The sequence below is a fragment of the Drosophila rhopaloa genome, unplaced genomic scaffold (genome assembly GCF_018152115.1).
Source record: "Drosophila rhopaloa isolate 14029-0021.01 unplaced genomic scaffold, ASM1815211v1 contig_3, whole genome shotgun sequence".
Taxonomy (NCBI): domain Eukaryota; kingdom Metazoa; phylum Arthropoda; class Insecta; order Diptera; family Drosophilidae; genus Drosophila; species Drosophila rhopaloa.
This window is the reverse complement of record NW_025335123.1, coordinates 7,639,365-7,657,063: the sequence shown is the minus strand read 5'-3', so window position 1 is coordinate 7,657,063 and position 17,699 is coordinate 7,639,365. Positions and strand designations below refer to the sequence as shown.

Genomic DNA, 17,699 nt, shown 5'->3' with positions numbered 1-17,699 from the left:
AAACTTGCTCTTTAAAGCTTATAACTTCCCTTACAGACATCCGATTTCAAATTGGAATACTTCTAAATTATTGTGGCTGAAATCTCTAAAAATCTATATTTAAATCTTGGTTTGTATTTTTTGGTCAATTTTTGCGTCATTTTTATTTTTCCAAGTTTTTGAAAAATGGCTTTGCAGAGAAGTGACCTAAAACCTGCACTTCTAAGCCCATATCTTTTCTTACAGACATCCGATTTCAAAGTGGCATCCTTCTAAATGATCGTGGCTTAATTCTCTAAAAATCTGTGTTTTCAGTTTGGTTTGTGTTTTGGGGTCGATTTTTCGTCATTCCAAATTTTCGGAAAAATGGCTTATGCTGAAAAGTGACCCAAAACCTGCCCTTGGAAGCCTATAACTTTTCTTACAGAGATCCGATTTTAAAGTGGCATACTTCTAAATGATTGTGGGTTAATTCTCTAAAAATCTGTGTTTTCAACTTGGCTTGCAGTTTTGGGTAGATTTTTTTGTAATTTTTATACAAGCGATATCAAAAAACTGATAATTAAAATTCTGTTAGATATATTATTTGGGGTTGATTTCACCTTAGCAGCTAATGCTCAAGTCCTACACTTAAAAAATAAATTTTAAATTTATATAATAAATAAAATTATTTCTGATTACAATGATTACCATTAAACTATCACCAGAAGCATCGATATATCTGCTGTTGCTCTGGCCACACCGATCAGCTGTTTACTGGCTTCCAATTTGCGTCGTTTACAACAAATTACAAATCTTCCAAATCGCGGGAATCGGAGATTGCGGCCAATTATGGAGTCGCCCACCTCGCACCTGGTGGCCAAAGGTAAGTCCAAAATAGTGCTACTCTCAAGCAGGATCGAGGTCACCAATGAGAGCTTAGATTTCCAGGTGACTGGCGTTTCTCGCAGTGGACGCGTACGCAAAAAGTCTTCGAAACTGTTAGATTTTGAATCGCCGGAGGAGATCGAGAAGCGTACAAGGCGCCAAAGTGGCGGAAGGCAACCGTCCAAGTATTCGGGGCGTGGCAGGCCTTCGAATGCTCTGCGGGATCTGGAACCCGACCAGGAGATGCTCTTCGATGAGCCCAATATGTCGGATGGCGAGGAATTTCACCCGGAAACGCCAACAGCAGTGCCCATCCTGAACTCAGACGACGAACTGGACAACCTGGTGCAGGATCTCGTCGACGGCGTTCAAGCGGAAGCCACCAGCCAGGAGTCGCCCATCCGCCAGAGCCTCTACATGCGCGAGAAGGCCAACAAGAGGAAAGTCCTCAAAGACGGCAAGGTGGTCACCACCAAGGTGCAACGCAAGGACAAGGGCAAGCAGCGGTTTACCGCCTACAGCCTGTGGGCCAGGGAGGCACGCAAAAGAGACCTTCAGGATATGGGTAGGTTTTGTGATATGGAAGAGTAAAATTTTTACCAATGTTGATTGACTTTAAAAGGCACTAATTCCCCAAAACTGAGTTAACATATGATTATTTTTTTATAATTTGCTGGGAATTTTTTGGCGCCAATATCTACACAAAATAACTAAACTTACGTTATTATATCCAAGCTCCTTCTAAAAAACATCAAAATTAATATCCAATTGCGATTCGTTATGCTTTATTTTAAAACTTCGTAAAAGAGAAATAATAACCTTTACTTCAAGCATATATATGACTGAACATATATATGTTATATATTTCAGTGATCTTAAATTAGAATACATTTTCTCTTGCTCCTTGCAAAAATTTGTAAGACATGCAAACTGACATGGAACATATACAAACAAAAAATCGATAGAGTCGTACCTGACTTGCAGATAGTTAGTAATTTAGTAATTATCGATTTGTTATAAAATTTGTTTCAGACTACACCAGCGCCACCAGACGCCTCAGCGAGCTATGGGCGAATGTGTCTAATCGGGACAAGAACACCTGGCGGCGCAAAGCCAAGATCCAAGCGTCAAGGGCTAGTTCGCGGGACAGGGCCAGACCGAATGGCACGCCCCAGACGACGAGCAATGGCAGCACAGCACTGGCATTGGATCCCCCGCAGCACGAGACGATCTTCCAGAATCGAGCAACGACGAGTCGCACTCGTAAATTGGCCGCCGATCGCCAGCAATCCTCTCTGGAAGCGGCGGCTGCGGCAGCGGCGGCGAGCAGCTCCTCCACCCCGAGACGCACCATTAACACACGAAGTGGCAGGTCGCAGGCATCCACGAGTGCGGCGATATTGCAATCGCCAGAGGATGCGGATGTGGGCGGACGGACTGGAGGTCACCCAAAACAAGATGAGCCCCACAAAACCAGCATCGAGGTGATCGATGCGGCAGCTCACTTGAAACTCCTGGGCGAAAGTCTCACGGTGATTGGCGAGCGTCTAAAGAAGCACAATGGTCATGTGGCTTTATCAGGAAGCTTATCCGTACTTCTTGACAGTTTGCTCTGCGCCATGGGACCACTGCTCTGTATGACCACCCAGATACCCGGATTGGAGAACAAAGTTCAGCTTAGCAAAAACCTAGCCGACACTCTAGATAATATCGCCTACGTAATGCCGGGATTGTAAAGCAGGTTTCGGGAAATCAATATAACCATATATGTATAACTATACCAGGCAGCTGAGCTTCCAAAGGGGGCTAAAAACGCCTGCTTCCTGATTTCAAGGTGTGCACCTCTTTCGAGCGCAATATATATTTGTAAATTAAAAATTAGCAGTCAAAAATAAACCATTTATCCATAAATTATCCTTAGTTTTAAGCTGAAGCATCTCGATTTTGAATAAGTAAAACTATCTATGCCAGATCTGAAGGTCTACTTCTAACCGAGTTGTTTTCTTTTTGTTGGACTATCATTTAAAATCTTTAAACATGAGTGAACAAAATAATATTTATCCCATCTGAAAAATATATGCATTATTTATTTGGTTAGTTTGTTTCTTAATCTTTTTCACCCGCAAATCAGACATATTTGCGAGGGTTGTTTTCTGACTATTAATAACTACCCCAATGAAATATATTTACTAATCTTTAATCTATAGTCTGTTCAATTTGATGGATCGATATGTAGAGGGGAAAACCACAAAATCAATTCAACTCAACTATCGCTCAACTATAAATAAATCTTTTACAATTATGTTTTGAGCCGAAAAACTAGAAAAACTTATAAATTTATGACCATAAAGATACATACACCAAATGGGGTTCTAAAATTAAGATAAAGATTTTAAAATATTTTCGAGAGGATAATATTAGAATGATTTAAACATCACTCGATCTTTAAATGAATTTCGAATACTTCAAATAAATTACATTTCTAAATATTTTACAACTATTTAGAATTTATGGTCACAAAAACCCAAAAAATCTAATAAAAGGAATATATATAATTAAAAAACAAAAAGTAGTCTTTATTCTTTTTTTTTAATTGCCAAAAAATAAATATAAAATTCTTTCAAATGTAGCCTTAAATCATAAAAAAAGTCAATGTATAACTTAAAAATGCATTTATTTATATTTATTCAAGACCAACAAAATTTAAATATTCTGCACGTTTCTTTTATGTTTTTAAAATTTCTGAAATTTTGATAAATGTTACCTAAGCCTAAGATCTGCACAATATGTCCATAATGGCTTATGACAATAAAAATTTTGTACAATAAACAAATTTAAACAATCGAAAATTCAAATACCTTAAGAAAACATTTTAAAATAGTTTTAATATTGCTTAAAAAACAAATTTCAAATTATTTTTGAAAATTTCAACTATCGCTATCGATATATCGCACGGTCTGTCACGGTATCGAAACGAGCGACTACCATCGCTAGTTTGGGCTCCCACAAAATTGCTTTTCGCACTAAAAACCGCCCCAAATTGTGTCAAATTTTCACATAACTGGGATTAGGAAAACAGATCCCCTCGAGAAATAGACATGCTAAGACCTCAGCCTACGATGCCTTTGCCACAACCTCCGGGAAAACGAAAGAAGCCCGCGGAATTGCAATTAACCTGCGAATGGCGCGGTTGTCAGGAGATATGCACGGGCGAATGGAACCTTAATAGCCACATAGCCGAGCATCTGGAGCAGTATGCCAGGGATCAGGATGGTCGGGAGGATGCCGACCACAATGAGCACCAGTGCACATGGAACACCTGCGAATTTATCACCTCCAATCTAGTGGAATTCGAGCGGCATTCGTATTATCACGGGTACTACCTTCATCTCCTTCTGCAAGGAAAACTGGAGTGCGAACTGCATCCGGAAATCCCCGCCTGCACTGCTCCTGCTCGCCAGACGGATAAGTTACCCGTACTTGGCCAGAACTTCCGCTGTGGGTGGACGGATTGCGAACGGGAGTTTGTTTCCATCGTGGAGTTCCAAGATCACATTGTCAAGCACGCCCTGTTCGAGTATGACATCCAAAAGACCCCGGAGGACGAACGTCCCAAGACCATGTGCAACTGGACCATGTGTCACAAGCACATGGGCAACAAGTACCGCCTCATCGAGCACATCAGCACCCACTCGAACAAGAAGCAGGTGGCCTGCTTCCATTGCGGGGAGCTGTTCCGCACCAAGACCACGCTCTTCGATCATCTGAGACGGCAGCCGGAGAACAACAGTGAGTGCCCCCAAAGGGTTCCTAAAATTTTATTCATTCTATCTTTTTCCGGGTCAATTTTCATTTCATTTAGGCAATTGACCTCCTTTTATAAGACGTATAAATCATTTTGTTGGCAGAGTTCCATTCATTTCAGCATCTTGTTTTTAATACATCCATTGTTGTTCTTTAATATAACATCTTAATCCACTTCCTGGCAAAAGCAATTCAGTATTTAAGGCCTATTTATTGTCAATTCACTTCAAATAGTGTTAAATCCTTATTAATGATAACTAAGTCACAAGTTAAATGCTGTTTAATTTTATATACATACCATCTTGCAAAAATTGATTTTTCAACCTATGATATTAACCCACAATGGTGACCATAGGGGTGATTTATTTGTTCAGTTTATTATTGATTATTGTAAACACCCCTCTTTAATGTACATACATATATGAAATATTGTCTGAGATTTTTGTATTAATAATGAGGAAGTGCAACCCTTATCTTAGGATAAACATTGTGTCCTTATCGCAGTACTCTGGCAGTATTTATCTAAATATTATATATGTTTAAGTAGCTAAAATTTGAATTCTTATCCGCAGCGAATAGCTTCCAGTGCGCGCAGTGTTTCAAGTTCTTCGCCACCAAGAAGCTTCTGAAGAGCCACTTAGTGCGCCATGTGAACTGCTACAAGTGCACAATGTGCGACATGACCTGCAGCTCGGCCAGCTCGCTGACCACTCACATCCGCTACCGTCACCTGAAGGACAAGCCGCTCAAGTGCAGCGAGTGCGACACACGCTGCGTCCGGGAATCGGATCTGGCCAAGCACGTACAGATCGTCCACTCGAAGACGGTGCACCAGTGCGAGCATCCCGACTGCCACTACTCCGTGCGCACCTACACGCAGATGCGAAGGGTGAGCCACCGACCAACTGAATCCCTTGATCCCCTAAACGATGAGGCGGCTGACTTGCAGCATAGAAATCTAGTTTACTTATCCATATCGATTTCGTTTTTATTTAAAACGCTTTAGATCTTTTTGAGCTGTGAATTTTGATTTTATGATAGCAAATTTGTTTTCTGTTTTAACATTAGCCACCATCGTTTACAGTAAGATTAAACAACCTCAAAAAAACACCAATAAAACGGCTGATTTTTTACAGCATTTTTTAGAGGTTCACGGCAATAATCCCATCCTGTACGCCTGCCACTGCTGCGAGCGCTTCTTTAAGAGCGGCAAATCCCTGTCCGCTCATCTGATCAAGAAGCACGGCTTTCGGCTGCCATCGGGTCACAAAAGATTCACCTACCGGGTGGACGAGAACGGATTCTATCGCCTGGAGACGACGCGCATTGAGAGTTTGGAGGTAACGCAGCAGATACTGTCGCCGCAGGTGAATGTATCGCTGGAGATTGATCTGAAACCGGGCTCGGGAACCTGCTATGAGATCGTGGATCCCACAAACAGCGAATTCGAGCGCATCATCGTCTCGAATGATCCGCACGAGGCGCAGCTGATGGGCGAGGTGATCATCTCGCTGCCCAGCCTAACGGAGGAGCTGTGAGGAATCGAGATGAACGGAACCAACGGCAGCTAGCAGCCAACACTTCTGATCTCGTGTGCCCCCTAACGTTTAAGCATAACCACTTAGACCTACGTCGAAAATAGGAAAATGCGGTGACATGTCATAACGCCCTTGGGCTGATGTTCATGACAATATTAATCATAGTATGTAAGCTCAAAGGGTAACGCCACTCTAAGAACTAAGTAATGTCGATTGCCTTAGGGTATAGGAGCATTTTCTAACTGCTTCTATTTCGGTCCCGAAACACCTCAAATCTCGCTAAATATCTATCGTCCTTTTTATGACTCGTTTTTAATATTTTTGTAGTTTTTTTAAGCTACTACTACTTAACTACTTTTTTTCTTAGTGTTCATTCTTAAGATCAAAACCCAGCATGTTTTTGTTAACACAGAATGCTTTTTATAATAATCTCCTTTTTCTGACAAAATATTGAGATGCTATTCAGTTTTAAAAGCTCTGGAGTGGTGTTTCCCCTTAACTTAAAACTTCCATGGGCCTTATTTACAATTTTTATTAGGTCATAAGGCCCAAACCCTTTAAACTTATTGCCCCGAACTTTGTAGTTTTGTTCTCTTGCATTTAAAGGCAATGAAATTAACATACCAATATAAAACCCATGATCATTTCTGAGATTTAAGAATACTTTGATCAAGCTTTACATGGGCTAGTGAAAATGTTTGCAAATTAAAAGTAAATCACGACTTATATCAAAAATGGGCGCTATGTCGTCACCGGAAAATGCATTGACTCTGTACAATCATATCCCCGTAACCATTATTTTAGATTGTATGTGCGTTCCTGCGCCCCTGTATGTAAAATGTCTATGCGAGGTTTGCATTATCCATCCCGGATCGGGATTCATTTGTCATTTAGTCTTAAGCGATTTGACAGTTTCCAGTAGCAACTTTATCGTTTAAGGTGTGCAGCAAATAAAAAAATCAATCCCAAACGAAAACTGTCTTTTGTTGTTTTTTGAAAACTTTTTGTGCGAATGAAACTCTGATATTAAAAAAAAGTAATATTTATGCATAATTTACAATGAAGTTCTGTAGTAAGCCAATGTTACAATTGACTGCTTTATCTTATATGGAAAACTTTCTTTTATCATTTAATAAGTTTTGAGTTGGACCTTATAAATAAAAGTTCTTCCTAGAATTTTAATTTTTTAATAACCATTTTTTTTTGCTTCCCAATGAATGGGATATTTCTATTTACCTTTTATTTGCTTATGACTTAGCCTTGCAATTTTGGTAAGTTTTTTTTTTTTAGGTCCAGAAGTTTAATTAAAAGCAGTACGGAATCTTTGTAATTAGTTTGGGTTGGTATAAATATTAGCAGTAAATCATTATTGAAAATCACAGTTAACTAAACATTAATAATGGTTTAAATTGGTCTCTTATAAGCTGAGAGTTATTCCATCTAATTTGCAATAAGAAATCTATATAAATATAAATTCTTAATTGAAAAACACGCGTCTTTGCAAATTGTTGTGGGAGCTTAAACCTTTTGGGTAGCTTTTGAGGAGAACTAAGTTTCCAAATAGGTTTCTCCCCTTCCAGCAATCGGTGATCCTCCTTTCCACTCTAGAACGTTGTGTCTAGATTGGTTTTTACCCACTTTAAGGGGAGGTAAGCCTCAAAGCTATATTTGCACTATTTCCTAAGCTATATATCCACAATTTCTTGGCCATTTGTGAGGTTAGCTTCCTTTGCACTCGAAAAAAATAAACACATGGTGGTGAGTACGATTTTTAAGATTTTTGTTGTTTAATTCTGGGATGCTTAGACTCGCTCTCAAGTAACTTCGACATATATGGTATAACTATATGTTCGCACCGGAAAAAAAAATGAACACTACCGCGTACGTTGTACTTTTCCGATGCCGGATTCCTCGCTAGATTCGATCCGTTTACTTGGCGTGGGTCTGGGCCTTCCTCAGCTGGGTGAGGATGTTGGACAGCTCCTCACGCTTCCTCTTGGCACGGATGTGCGTGCCCAGACGGCGCTTGAGGAACTTCAGGGCCCTCTTGTCCTTGGACACCTTCAGCAACTCCATGGTGCGCTTCTCGTAGGGAGCATGGCCCACCACTTCGCGCACCAGATCGCGCATGAACTTGGTGTGACGGGTTTGGATCTGTAGGCGATATAGTTGGGGGTTACCATTCATGTAAACAAAAGGCCGGGACAAACAAAGTGTTCCGGGGTGCAAAACTTACGTTCTTCAAGCGAGATCCACGCAGACCCTTGACCTTCTTGTCGCCGGTGTACTTGACATTCCTGATCTTGGTGGTCTTGTGGCCCTTGTTCAGACCAATTGCCAGCTCGTAACGCACTGCCATCTTCACTGCGGGTCGAAATTTTAAATTTATTAAAATGTTTTTAATTTGATTTTCTTTGCTGTCTTATGCGCGAAATGCAAACGTTTGGGTGGTTTAGCCTCTTCGGCTTGTCTTTCAACCGTATGATTCACATTTAACACATAAAAAAAAAAGATGCTCAGTAATTTCACGGAATGTCGCTGTACCTCAGTTGCTGTTAAAAAGTGGAAAGAACGAAAAAAAAAGTTGGCAGGAAACAATATGGCAGCTGGAGATGGGTGATTCGCGCGATAGTATCGATATGTCGTTGCAGAGTTGCCAGATGGCGCAAGTCTTTAAAATTTACTAGTACATTCTTAAAATCACAACTAACAACCAATCGACTTGAATTAATAAATATATATTTCACTAAGTTTCGCATTTAAAATGTGTAAATTTCTTTAAAATGCAAAATTAATTTTTATGTGGACTTTTTTACCAAAAATGATTTAAAAATAAAACAAAATAGAAGCTGAAATGGGTAATTACTTTTTGAAAAAGTTACAATTTGATGTATATAATGTTATTTATATATTATTTATGCTTTATTAAAGGAAATTGAAATATTTTAAAGAAAATTTTCGTAATCGACATAAATGGTTTATTTGTATAATTTAAAAATTGTATTCAAGAAAATATCAAACCAAAGCCAATAAATATCCAAACGATAGATTTCAAATTTACCAACACTTTTCTAGCAGTCAGATGGCAACGCTGCTCTACCAGCTGCCACTTTAGAGTTGTTTCTTACCAATCGATAGCGGTCGATACGCGTTATCAACCCTGTCCGTGCATGTGTTGCCATTCGATCCGATGCCCAACTCCACACACGTTTTACGGCTTTGTGCAAACAATTCGAAAGCAATTTAGTCCAAAAAGTGTTTATGAAGTTCACGGCGGTTTTAATTGAGCAATTTGTTGAACGCGAATCGTGACTTGGCAGACAGGCGGCAGCCTTTATAGTCGAATTCGAAGAGAGATGGCAACACTGCCGCACGCCGGCCATGTTATTGTGATTTGTAAAAGGTGGAACGTAGACACGTGTTTAATTCGTGCAGCTCTCTAACGTTTGAGAAAGCCAGGAAAATCAACAGTAAATAAAGCAATAGACTACCAAAACACGCGAGTGACACTAAATATTATTCAAAAAACCCACTAATAGTGAGCAAAATAAGTTATCCAAGCGGTTGCAAGAGGTAAGAAATCGGAGCACGCGGAACATAACCTAGTACAAATAGTGCGTTGTGTGTGAATTTGCCAAAACAGAGAGATGGAAAATGGTGTCATGTGGGGAGTTCTGCGGATTTCTTACACTGTTCTTGTCTAGAGCTCTTTGTTGTAGTCCTTTCTTCTTTTCCCCCATCTCTCTGCCTTTTTTTTTTAGTTTTTGTTTTAGTGTATTGGTCTGCCTTTGTTGTTGTTGTTCCGGCAAAGTGACAGTGGGTGGCAAAGGGAAAATTTTGGAGTTAAATTCGACGATTACACAATGCCATCACACACACACACATTGAGAAAATAGAGAACATAAGTATGCGTGTATGTTTTAACAGCTTTCACCGTTAATTTTCGGTATTTTCATTGCTAGAAAGAGAGCCAAGAAGGAGCAGCCACTCCCACAATATATATGTCCCACATATATATCCCCCGGTTATACAATCCCCGCCCATTTTTGGCCACCATATGATCGGAAACCACGTTGCCAAGACTTGGACTTTTTCGGCTAGTTGGCAATTGTTGTTGCACCTGGCTTGTTGTTGTTTTGATGCTCTCTTTTGGTAGCTCTCTTTAGCTCTTTCGGAGTTTAAAGGGGAATTTAAATTTTTGGCTGTTGCTTCACCTCCCCTTCCTCTTCTTCTTTCGGCCACATGGAAATTCGAGTTTCTAACAACAACAATGCAAGTTCAAAGTCAGAAATAACAGAAACACAAAAAACATGCCTAAACATGTTTGTTTGCATGCCAAGACACGCACGCACACACATTAATATGCATGTGTAAACAAGCTTACAGTATAAGAAATTAAAAGTATAAGTTGGGATACTCTACCATTTTAATACAAATGTCGTTGTAGAGTTAAAAAAAGGCAACTAAGAAGTATAAGTAAAAATACGCATTGTTTTGGTTCTATTAAATTTTTTTTTATGAAACAACCGTATTTGGTCTTTTAATTTGTATTTATAAACAACTTTGCAGCTGTGAACTATAGGGATCTAATTTTAGTATGATTGATCCATGTAAATATGTATGGGTCTAAATCATCTACTTTACATTCAACAACTTGTGCAAATTACAAACGTTTATTTTTGTAATAAAGAAATCAGATTTTTACTTTGTTTATTAATTTTGCTCTCTAATGATCAACATTAAATATGTACATATATTTAAACATAATTGAACATGTAAACCAAGTTTCAAATCTATAACAAAAATTAATAAACTCTGTGCAAAGGGTATACAAGAAAAGCTGAAAAAATCCCGTCACCCGGTTTTTTGATTAGGAAATGCCACAGCTGTCTGGCCGATTGCCCTTCCATGGGCATTTTATATTTTATAGCACCCTATTGAAGCCCCTTCCAATCGTATGGCCCCCACCAACCCCCTTTTGGCACCCTGTTTGTTCACGCTATTTGTTGTTTGGCGATTGGTCTTATCAATTTGTAGATAATTTGTTTCATAAAATGTTTTTTTTTTCACAAAATACTAAATTTAAATTAACAATATTTTTTAAATTTTAATACTACAGTGCAAACTTAAAATAAATTTACAAAAATCGCAATATTGGCTCTTTAGCTTGTGAAAGTTGTAATTGTAAAATTAAATAATTTAATAAATTCGGATACCGATATATATATAAATACAATTAAATAAGGTTTATCCAGGCAACCCAAGTTAATAATAAAAAAAATGTATCTAAAACTGAAATACAATTTTAACATTCCAACGAAGTACTACATATAATGTATTTTTAAAAACTGATAATCATGGACTAACACATTTTGGGCCCACTGTCCGGATATGTTGACAAAATTTGAATGTGCATTTGCGACGAATTTGGATTAATTTCGAATAACGGATTTCGGATTTCATTGTTCTAATGAGCTCTCCCTCTCATTTCCGATTGGGAGGCGCATATGTGTGTGTGGGTGGAAAGGGGCGCTAAAAAAAACTCTTGCCACCACGCATCCTCTCTTTTCGCGGGGTGGAGAAGGGGGCCAAAAAGAGGAAGAAAAGCGGATGGAGCGAAGAGCTGAGAATCGAAAAAAAAAACAGAAGAAATGGCAATTAGAAGGCGGGCAAAGTAGTTTCCCTTCTTATATCGAGCAGTCGATATCTCGAATCTCCAACAATTTCGCCGGCATTTCGAAACAAAAACCACAAAAAAAGAAAAAATCAAACAAAAACAAAATCACCACACAGACTCAAAAAAAAAAACAAAAAACCCAAAACGAATTGATGCCATAAAACGACAAAAAATAAAAACGAAAATTGCAATAAACTACGAACCAGTTTTTAGACCATATAGTGAATTAGTGATATCAAATAGTGATATTATATATTTAGTCAAAAGGTTAAGAAATTCTGGCAAAGTGTTGTTTTCGTAACTTTTAGTTTTGTTTTGTAATGATTTCGTAACATTTGCCGTAAACGTAACGGTTTGTTCTCTCTTTCTCTTTTGCTTGCTTGTTGTTCTTGCGCACGCGCTCTTTTCTACCGATCTTGCCCTCTCTCTCTACCTCTTAGTATAGCTCTCTCTCAGTCTCTCTCGTTGCGTTTTCCCTTCCGCGTGGCATTCAAAAATTGCTTTGCACCTCATTCGCTCTCGGCATTTCTTGTTGTTGTCTATATTTACAATTTATTTGTTGCTATAAATACGCAAAAGTTCAGAAAGGAAAAAGCCAAAATCAAATACCTAAGCACATATTACACACACGAACGCACACTTATGCAAACAAGCACATGCATGCGGGTCTCGTGATTCCCAAAAACAATTAAAAACCTTTTTTTAGGTTTTTCAAATATTTAATTTTAGATTTCATTTAAATAATTAATCATGCGGTGTCTTACGCTTTACATCTTTAAAATATTTTTAAATTTTAAACTCTGATATTTCACACCCTAATATCCTTCCTTTAATATTTTAACATTTTCCAAGATTGCTTAAAAAATATTTTTACTTTCTGAATACTCTTCAAAATATAATTTTGTTGGTTTTTCCTTATTCAAAAATAAAATAAAATTAAAACCAATTGAATGAAATTTTAGCAAGTCCCTAATATTTTAAAGATACATATATATTTTATAATCCAAATAAGTCAATTTTAAACTAGAGATATTATAAATCATATCTTTTGTCATGACATGCATTTAAAATCATTATATACGACGATACTCGCTTTGTAAATTGTTGTCTGATAAGAATTATTGAATATTTGCTGAGTACATTCAATTATAAATTAAACAAAAAACAATTTGTTCACCATTTTAAGAGAATATACATATTAAATGTTGGTAACAATTCAGGGATTAGTAAAAATGCACCTTAAATTGTATATTGGTGTTATACATACCATTAATTCGCTGTTCCAGTTCTGTCTATTTTAGTTTGCAAATTCCATATAGTTTCCATTTGCTGGCATTATGTTTGGAGTCCACCAAAAGCATTGAATATACAAAAAAAAAAAGCAAAGAAGGCTGAAAACCTATTTAAAAGTAATCTGATAAGCCTTTTATCTAAAATCACTTTGAATTGTGAACTGTAGTTAGTAGTAGTATAAAATTCTCGAAAAGTGAAAAAAGTAATCGTTTAAAATATTAGAAAAATAAAAAAAAAACACCAATTAACTGCTGTCCCTAACCTTTTCAGATCCTTCAATATTCAGCGAAAATGGTATCCGGTCGTCCTCTACTCTACCTGTCACTGCCCGGTGTAGCATTTATACTCGGCGTCTTTTGGTTTCGGCGTAGAAATAAAAATCGTTTAGACAAGCCCGATGACGAGGACACATCGGCCATCGGCAAGGACTCGATTGAGCCCACTGTGCAGGCGCGCAAGGCCAACGGAGTCGTACAGAATGGCAAATTGCCGCAGCAGCCGGTCAGTAAGTCGATGAACATCAATGGAACCTTAGCTAATGGAAACGGAAGTGGCAGTGGCAGTAATAGCGGAAGTGGCAGCGATGAGAAGGATAGTCCCACTACCATGTTGTATGGCAAATCTGCACCTATTAAAATTCAAAGCAATGGACGCACTTCAAATGGCAAGCATCAACAGCAGATTGATTCCGAGATGCTCAAGTCAAAGATTCAAGATGCCGAGCACAAGAAACTCTGCTCAATAGATGAGGATTTCGAGAATCTGTCATCGCCACGTGATTTGCCCGATTCGGTAAATACACGCGTGTCCTTTTATAATCGTAAAGCCAGCCAAAAGACGGTGGAACCTGTGGTGATCAAGGCCACGCGTACACCCAAAATATCGCCGGAGAATTCCTTCCTGGAGACCAATTATGCCACCAAGGAATGTGAGCAGAACAATAACTGTGAGCCCAAGGATGAGGAAAAAGGAGAAGACAAACAAGTGTCGTCCCAGGAGGAACAGTCTCAGGAGCCGGAGCAGCAGACGGTGCTGAAGGAGGAGGTGGTAGATAATAATGGCAACCAGAAGCGCAATGTGGATGCAGCCAGTCCCTCGCTGAGCATTTGCAGCGTTCAATCAGGCGATTCCGGCAAGGGATCCAGTTTGCCCCGTTCGGAGGCGACGCGTGTGAAGACCAGCTACGAGTTCCTCTTCCCGATCAGCCTGATTGGTCAACTTTACGGGCGCAAGCGGGCGTTCATCAACCAAATCAAGATCAAGACTCTGGCCAGCGTGACTCTCAGCAAGAGTCCCTACTCGGGTAAGGTGCGCATCTGCACGATTGAGGGAACTGAGAGTGAAATTGATGCCGCATTGGCCATGATCCGTCAACGTTTGCCGATCAAGCGGTATCCCAACTTTACCATGCAACGCATCCACTTTGCGCTTCCGCAGACCATAGTTCCTCTTTCGACCGAAAGCCTCTACAATCTTCAAGTGAGTGATGGTGTGACGATGACAATGGTGACGACGATGCCGCCGACACGACATGGTTATAGCTGATTAGCTGGCTTATTTGATTTGATGATTTATACAATAGTATTCCTCCCGTTGAATACGCAGAGAGTATTTGTATTTCTCTAAGTGGTTTACACTACTGTTCCTGTCGTGTCGGCGCAATCGGAAAGTTTAGATTTCGAGTCCCCCATCCATGATATGCTATGCATCATATATATCTAATGCCTTGGCTAACTCCTCCCCCACAGCTGAAACTGATCGAGGGCATTAACAACGATGTGGTGGTGAGTGCGGTGCTGTCCGGGTCGCATGTGTTCATCCAGCACCCGCTGCATCCCTCGCATCCATCGCTGCCCATGCTGCAGAAGCAGCTGTACGATAGCTACTCCACTATGGAGTCGCCCCAGCTGCCCAGCTTGGAGATCAGTGCCGTTTGCGTGATACCCATCAATGGGGTTTGGTATCGCGTACAGATCGTGGACACGGATGCTGAGGACGAGGAGCGTTGCCTGGTCAAGTTCCTCGACTTTGGTGGCTACATGAATGTCGAATTCAGCACACTGCGCCAGATCCGCACCGATTTCATGAGTGTGCCCTTCCAGGCCACCGAATGCATCCTGTCCAACATTGAGCCCATCGGTAAGTGCGGGTTAAGATTTACTATTTAAATTGCTTAACTCAATACATTTTCTTTTAACCTTCAGATGAGACATGGTCTATCGAGGCGGCCGAAATCCTCAACAAACTTACCAAAGGCATTGTCTTGCAAGCACAAGTCGCCGGCTATAATAGTCACAACATACCAGAAATCTATTTATTCGCTTCTCTAGGTCCCAATGTGAGTATTATCCGCCAATAAGAGGGAGACGGGAAGATTACATAGAGGGAGAAAGCTGGATACAGCACGTGACATAATGGCAAAGCGGTTTCAATTATTTTCTTTTTTTGAGTAAACTTTAATTAATCTTTAATTTTCTTAATATTCTGTTTCCAAACACTTCGTATTTTTTTCCAATGTTCATATCCCTTCCGAAAATAGTTCGATTATTTCAATACGTTAATATATAATTTTCACTATAAAAAAAATGGAAAAACAGCCTCTATTTATATCTATTAAAACAAAGGGCTTAATGCCAATTAAGAAAGTTACAGCTGACTAATGCATTTGCTAAATCAAACCAAATTGAATTTTCTGTTTTCAAAGAAGTATAACTATTCTTAAACACAAATTTTCTAACTCTTTTGTTTTTATTTACAGAATGTAATCTTTATCAATAAGGAACTGGTCGCCAGAAACCTTGCGAAGTGGGTGGAGATGCGTGACTAACAGCCTTAGTGAACAACTCAACTAGTAACCAAGAACTAAATGAAAACTAAAAGCAAACTTAAACAACAATCACTCAAATCCAAATCAAGTAACTTGGCAGTGCAACAAAGAAAAGCTTAAGTCTTGTGCAACAGTCTCCCAAAAAAGCGGTGACGAATTCGGATCACGTATTGCGGACGCGGCTTTAGCAGATCGCATGTAGCACATAGAATATAGCAAATTGCAGATTCCAAAAGAACTGCCAAACGCAGAGGCCCCCTAAAAAAAATCGTTCGTTAAGGTGTAAAATGCGACTGAGCCTAGAGAGAGCCCCTTAATCATTACATAAAAAAAACACATATACACGCAAATTACACACACGCATATATGAATAAGAGCACCTAACACCTCACTAACCCAAAAACACACACATTACAAAACAAGGCAAACGTTTGTTTGTTGACAGCCCAGGATTGGATACCAAAATGGGGGGAAGATCAACTAGGTTATGATTTGTGACCACATGGCACCAACGGGCGGGCGGACATCCTACGGATCGGCTAGAACTGTCGGATTTGAGAACGAACCGCTTAAGATATTACCATACTCAGTTTTTAAGTAGGCATTACTAGCTAGTGTAAATAGTTTTTATAAATTTAACAAAATGCAAAAACAAAAGTACACTAAAATAAACTTAAATTAAATATCAAGCGTTCTTCAGATATAGAGAAAAACAAAACTAAACAAAACAAAGAAAAAAAAACATTGAATTGGTCTTGGCAAAAATGGAGAAAAACCTGATATAATTTAAATTTTCTGTTGCTATTTTGCTGAGATTTGTAAATATTATAATAGGCTTTTTTTAAAAACTTATTATATCTGAAGGATCACTATATATTTACATCCATTACATAACTTTTGTTTGTATTCATACTGAAACTACTCAAACCGCGAAAAGTACAAGATTACTTCAAAAAGCTGAAAGTTAGATGGAAATGATCGGAAAGGAAATTCAAAGAGAAACAACCCCTCACCTCACATTAACACCCGCACTAAAGCCGCAGAATGCCTAACAAAAAAAAACATTAAGAAACAGAAAAAATAACGTTACAAATTCTAAATATCTATATATGCGTGTGTGCCATTGTTAGTCAACAAACAAACATAAAAGAAAACAAAAAAAAAGAAAAACCTATTAAGCAGAAAGAAATGGATACTTGTTCCCAAACCCATTGTAAATAAAATCCATTTCGACAGACAAAAAATGCAAGAAAAAAACAATAATTGTTGCTAACAAAACTAGCCTATTGAAAAAAGGAGTGAAAACCTTTAAATGCCTTTCTTTCTAAATTCTTTTGTATATGCAAGAAGAACTCTCTTAAATCGAAAAAAACAAGGAAATTGTTGCAAACATAAATCGCTTACAGTTACCAATTCTGGGTGTCTAGCCTAGCAGCAAATTTTAGGTAGAATTGTTCTAAGTGCAGCACAACCACAACAACACACCAATAACACAATAACACACTAACCAACCATGTTAAACTTATTTATTTTGTTGAGAAGAAAATAGTTTTATTTCAAATGTATTTCACATTGATAATAGATCGTCAGAAACGGAAACAATATATAAGTCATATATAAAGATTTAAAGATAAATCACAATTCAGCTTAAATAGTCGTCGTCGTCATTGTTTCTCATTGTCGTCACCGTCATAAATAAATAATTTAGTTAATA

The 17,699-nt window shown here is 38.6% G+C and overlaps 4 protein-coding genes across 5 annotated transcripts; 3 read left to right on the top strand and 1 right to left on the bottom strand.

Annotated features, from left to right (window-relative positions):
- The first annotated feature begins 717 nt into the window (after positions 1-717).
- On the top strand, positions 718-2,837 carry LOC108047618 (HMG box-containing protein 4). The gene is made up of 3 exons (XM_017127881.1): positions 718-844; positions 902-1,411; positions 1,879-2,837. Exons 1-3 carry the CDS (start codon positions 811-813, stop codon positions 2,580-2,582), a joined length of 1,248 nt encoding a protein of 415 aa, XP_016983370.1. The 5' UTR covers positions 718-810; the 3' UTR covers positions 2,583-2,837.
- Positions 2,838-3,827: 990 nt separating this feature from the next.
- Positions 3,828-7,164, top strand: LOC108047657 (histone H4 transcription factor). The gene is made up of 3 exons (XM_017127944.1): positions 3,828-4,635; positions 5,223-5,539; positions 5,787-7,164. The coding sequence occupies exons 1-3, from the start codon at positions 3,945-3,947 to the stop codon at positions 6,186-6,188; spliced, it is 1,410 nt and encodes a 469-aa protein (XP_016983433.1). The 5' UTR covers positions 3,828-3,944; the 3' UTR covers positions 6,189-7,164.
- Positions 7,165-7,951: 787 nt separating this feature from the next.
- On the bottom strand, positions 7,952-8,841 carry LOC108047658 (60S ribosomal protein L36). Its single transcript, XM_017127945.2, has 3 exons — positions 8,733-8,841; positions 8,425-8,552; positions 7,952-8,342 (listed from the first exon to the last, which is right to left on the bottom strand). Exons 2-3 carry the CDS (start codon positions 8,545-8,547, stop codon positions 8,118-8,120), a joined length of 348 nt encoding a protein of 115 aa, XP_016983434.1. The 5' UTR covers positions 8,548-8,552; positions 8,733-8,841; the 3' UTR covers positions 7,952-8,117.
- A 503-nt stretch (positions 8,842-9,344) lies between these two features.
- On the top strand, positions 9,345-16,525 carry LOC108047648 (A-kinase anchor protein 1, mitochondrial). Of its 2 annotated transcripts, none has more exons than XM_017127932.2 (5): positions 9,345-9,761; positions 13,429-14,637; positions 14,907-15,297; positions 15,363-15,496; positions 15,917-16,525. In XM_017127932.2, the coding sequence occupies exons 2-5, from the start codon at positions 13,450-13,452 to the stop codon at positions 15,983-15,985; spliced, it is 1,782 nt and encodes a 593-aa protein (XP_016983421.1). In that variant the 5' UTR covers positions 9,345-9,761; positions 13,429-13,449; the 3' UTR covers positions 15,986-16,525. The 2 variants fall into 2 exon arrangements, with proteins under 2 accessions (XP_016983421.1, XP_016983422.1); XM_017127933.2 differs by lacking the exon at positions 9,345-9,761 and adding an exon at positions 11,835-12,132.
- Positions 16,526-17,699: the final 1,174 nt, after the last annotated feature.

Excerpts from the sequence above, each read along its gene's own strand:
- LOC108047648 (XM_017127932.2), top strand. The coding sequence starts at position 13,450 with ATGGTATCCGGTCGTCCTCTACTCTACCTGTCACTGCCCGGTGTAGCA. Across the intron at positions 14,638-14,906 it reads AAAGCCTCTACAATCTTCAA|CTGAAACTGATCGAGGGCAT; the intron begins GTGAGTGATGGT and ends CCTCCCCCACAG. Across the intron at positions 15,497-15,916 it reads TCGCTTCTCTAGGTCCCAAT|AATGTAATCTTTATCAATAA; the intron begins GTGAGTATTATC and ends TTTTATTTACAG.
- LOC108047657 (XM_017127944.1), top strand. The coding sequence starts at position 3,945 with ATGCTAAGACCTCAGCCTACGATGCCTTTGCCACAACCTCCGGGAAAA. Across the intron at positions 4,636-5,222 it reads ACGGCAGCCGGAGAACAACA|CGAATAGCTTCCAGTGCGCG; the intron begins GTGAGTGCCCCC and ends TCTTATCCGCAG. Across the intron at positions 5,540-5,786 it reads CCTACACGCAGATGCGAAGG|CATTTTTTAGAGGTTCACGG; the intron begins GTGAGCCACCGA and ends GATTTTTTACAG.
- LOC108047618 (XM_017127881.1), top strand. The coding sequence starts at position 811 with ATGGAGTCGCCCACCTCGCACCTGGTGGCCAAAG. Across the intron at positions 845-901 it reads CTCGCACCTGGTGGCCAAAG|ATTTCCAGGTGACTGGCGTT; the intron begins GTAAGTCCAAAA and ends ATGAGAGCTTAG. Across the intron at positions 1,412-1,878 it reads AAGAGACCTTCAGGATATGG|ACTACACCAGCGCCACCAGA; the intron begins GTAGGTTTTGTG and ends AATTTGTTTCAG.
- LOC108047658 (XM_017127945.2), bottom strand. The coding sequence starts at position 8,547 with ATGGCAGTGCGTTACGAGCTGGCAATTGGTCTGAACAAGGGCCACAAG. Across the intron at positions 8,343-8,424 it reads GTGGATCTCGCTTGAAGAAC|ATCCAAACCCGTCACACCAA; the intron begins GTAAGTTTTGCA and ends TATCGCCTACAG.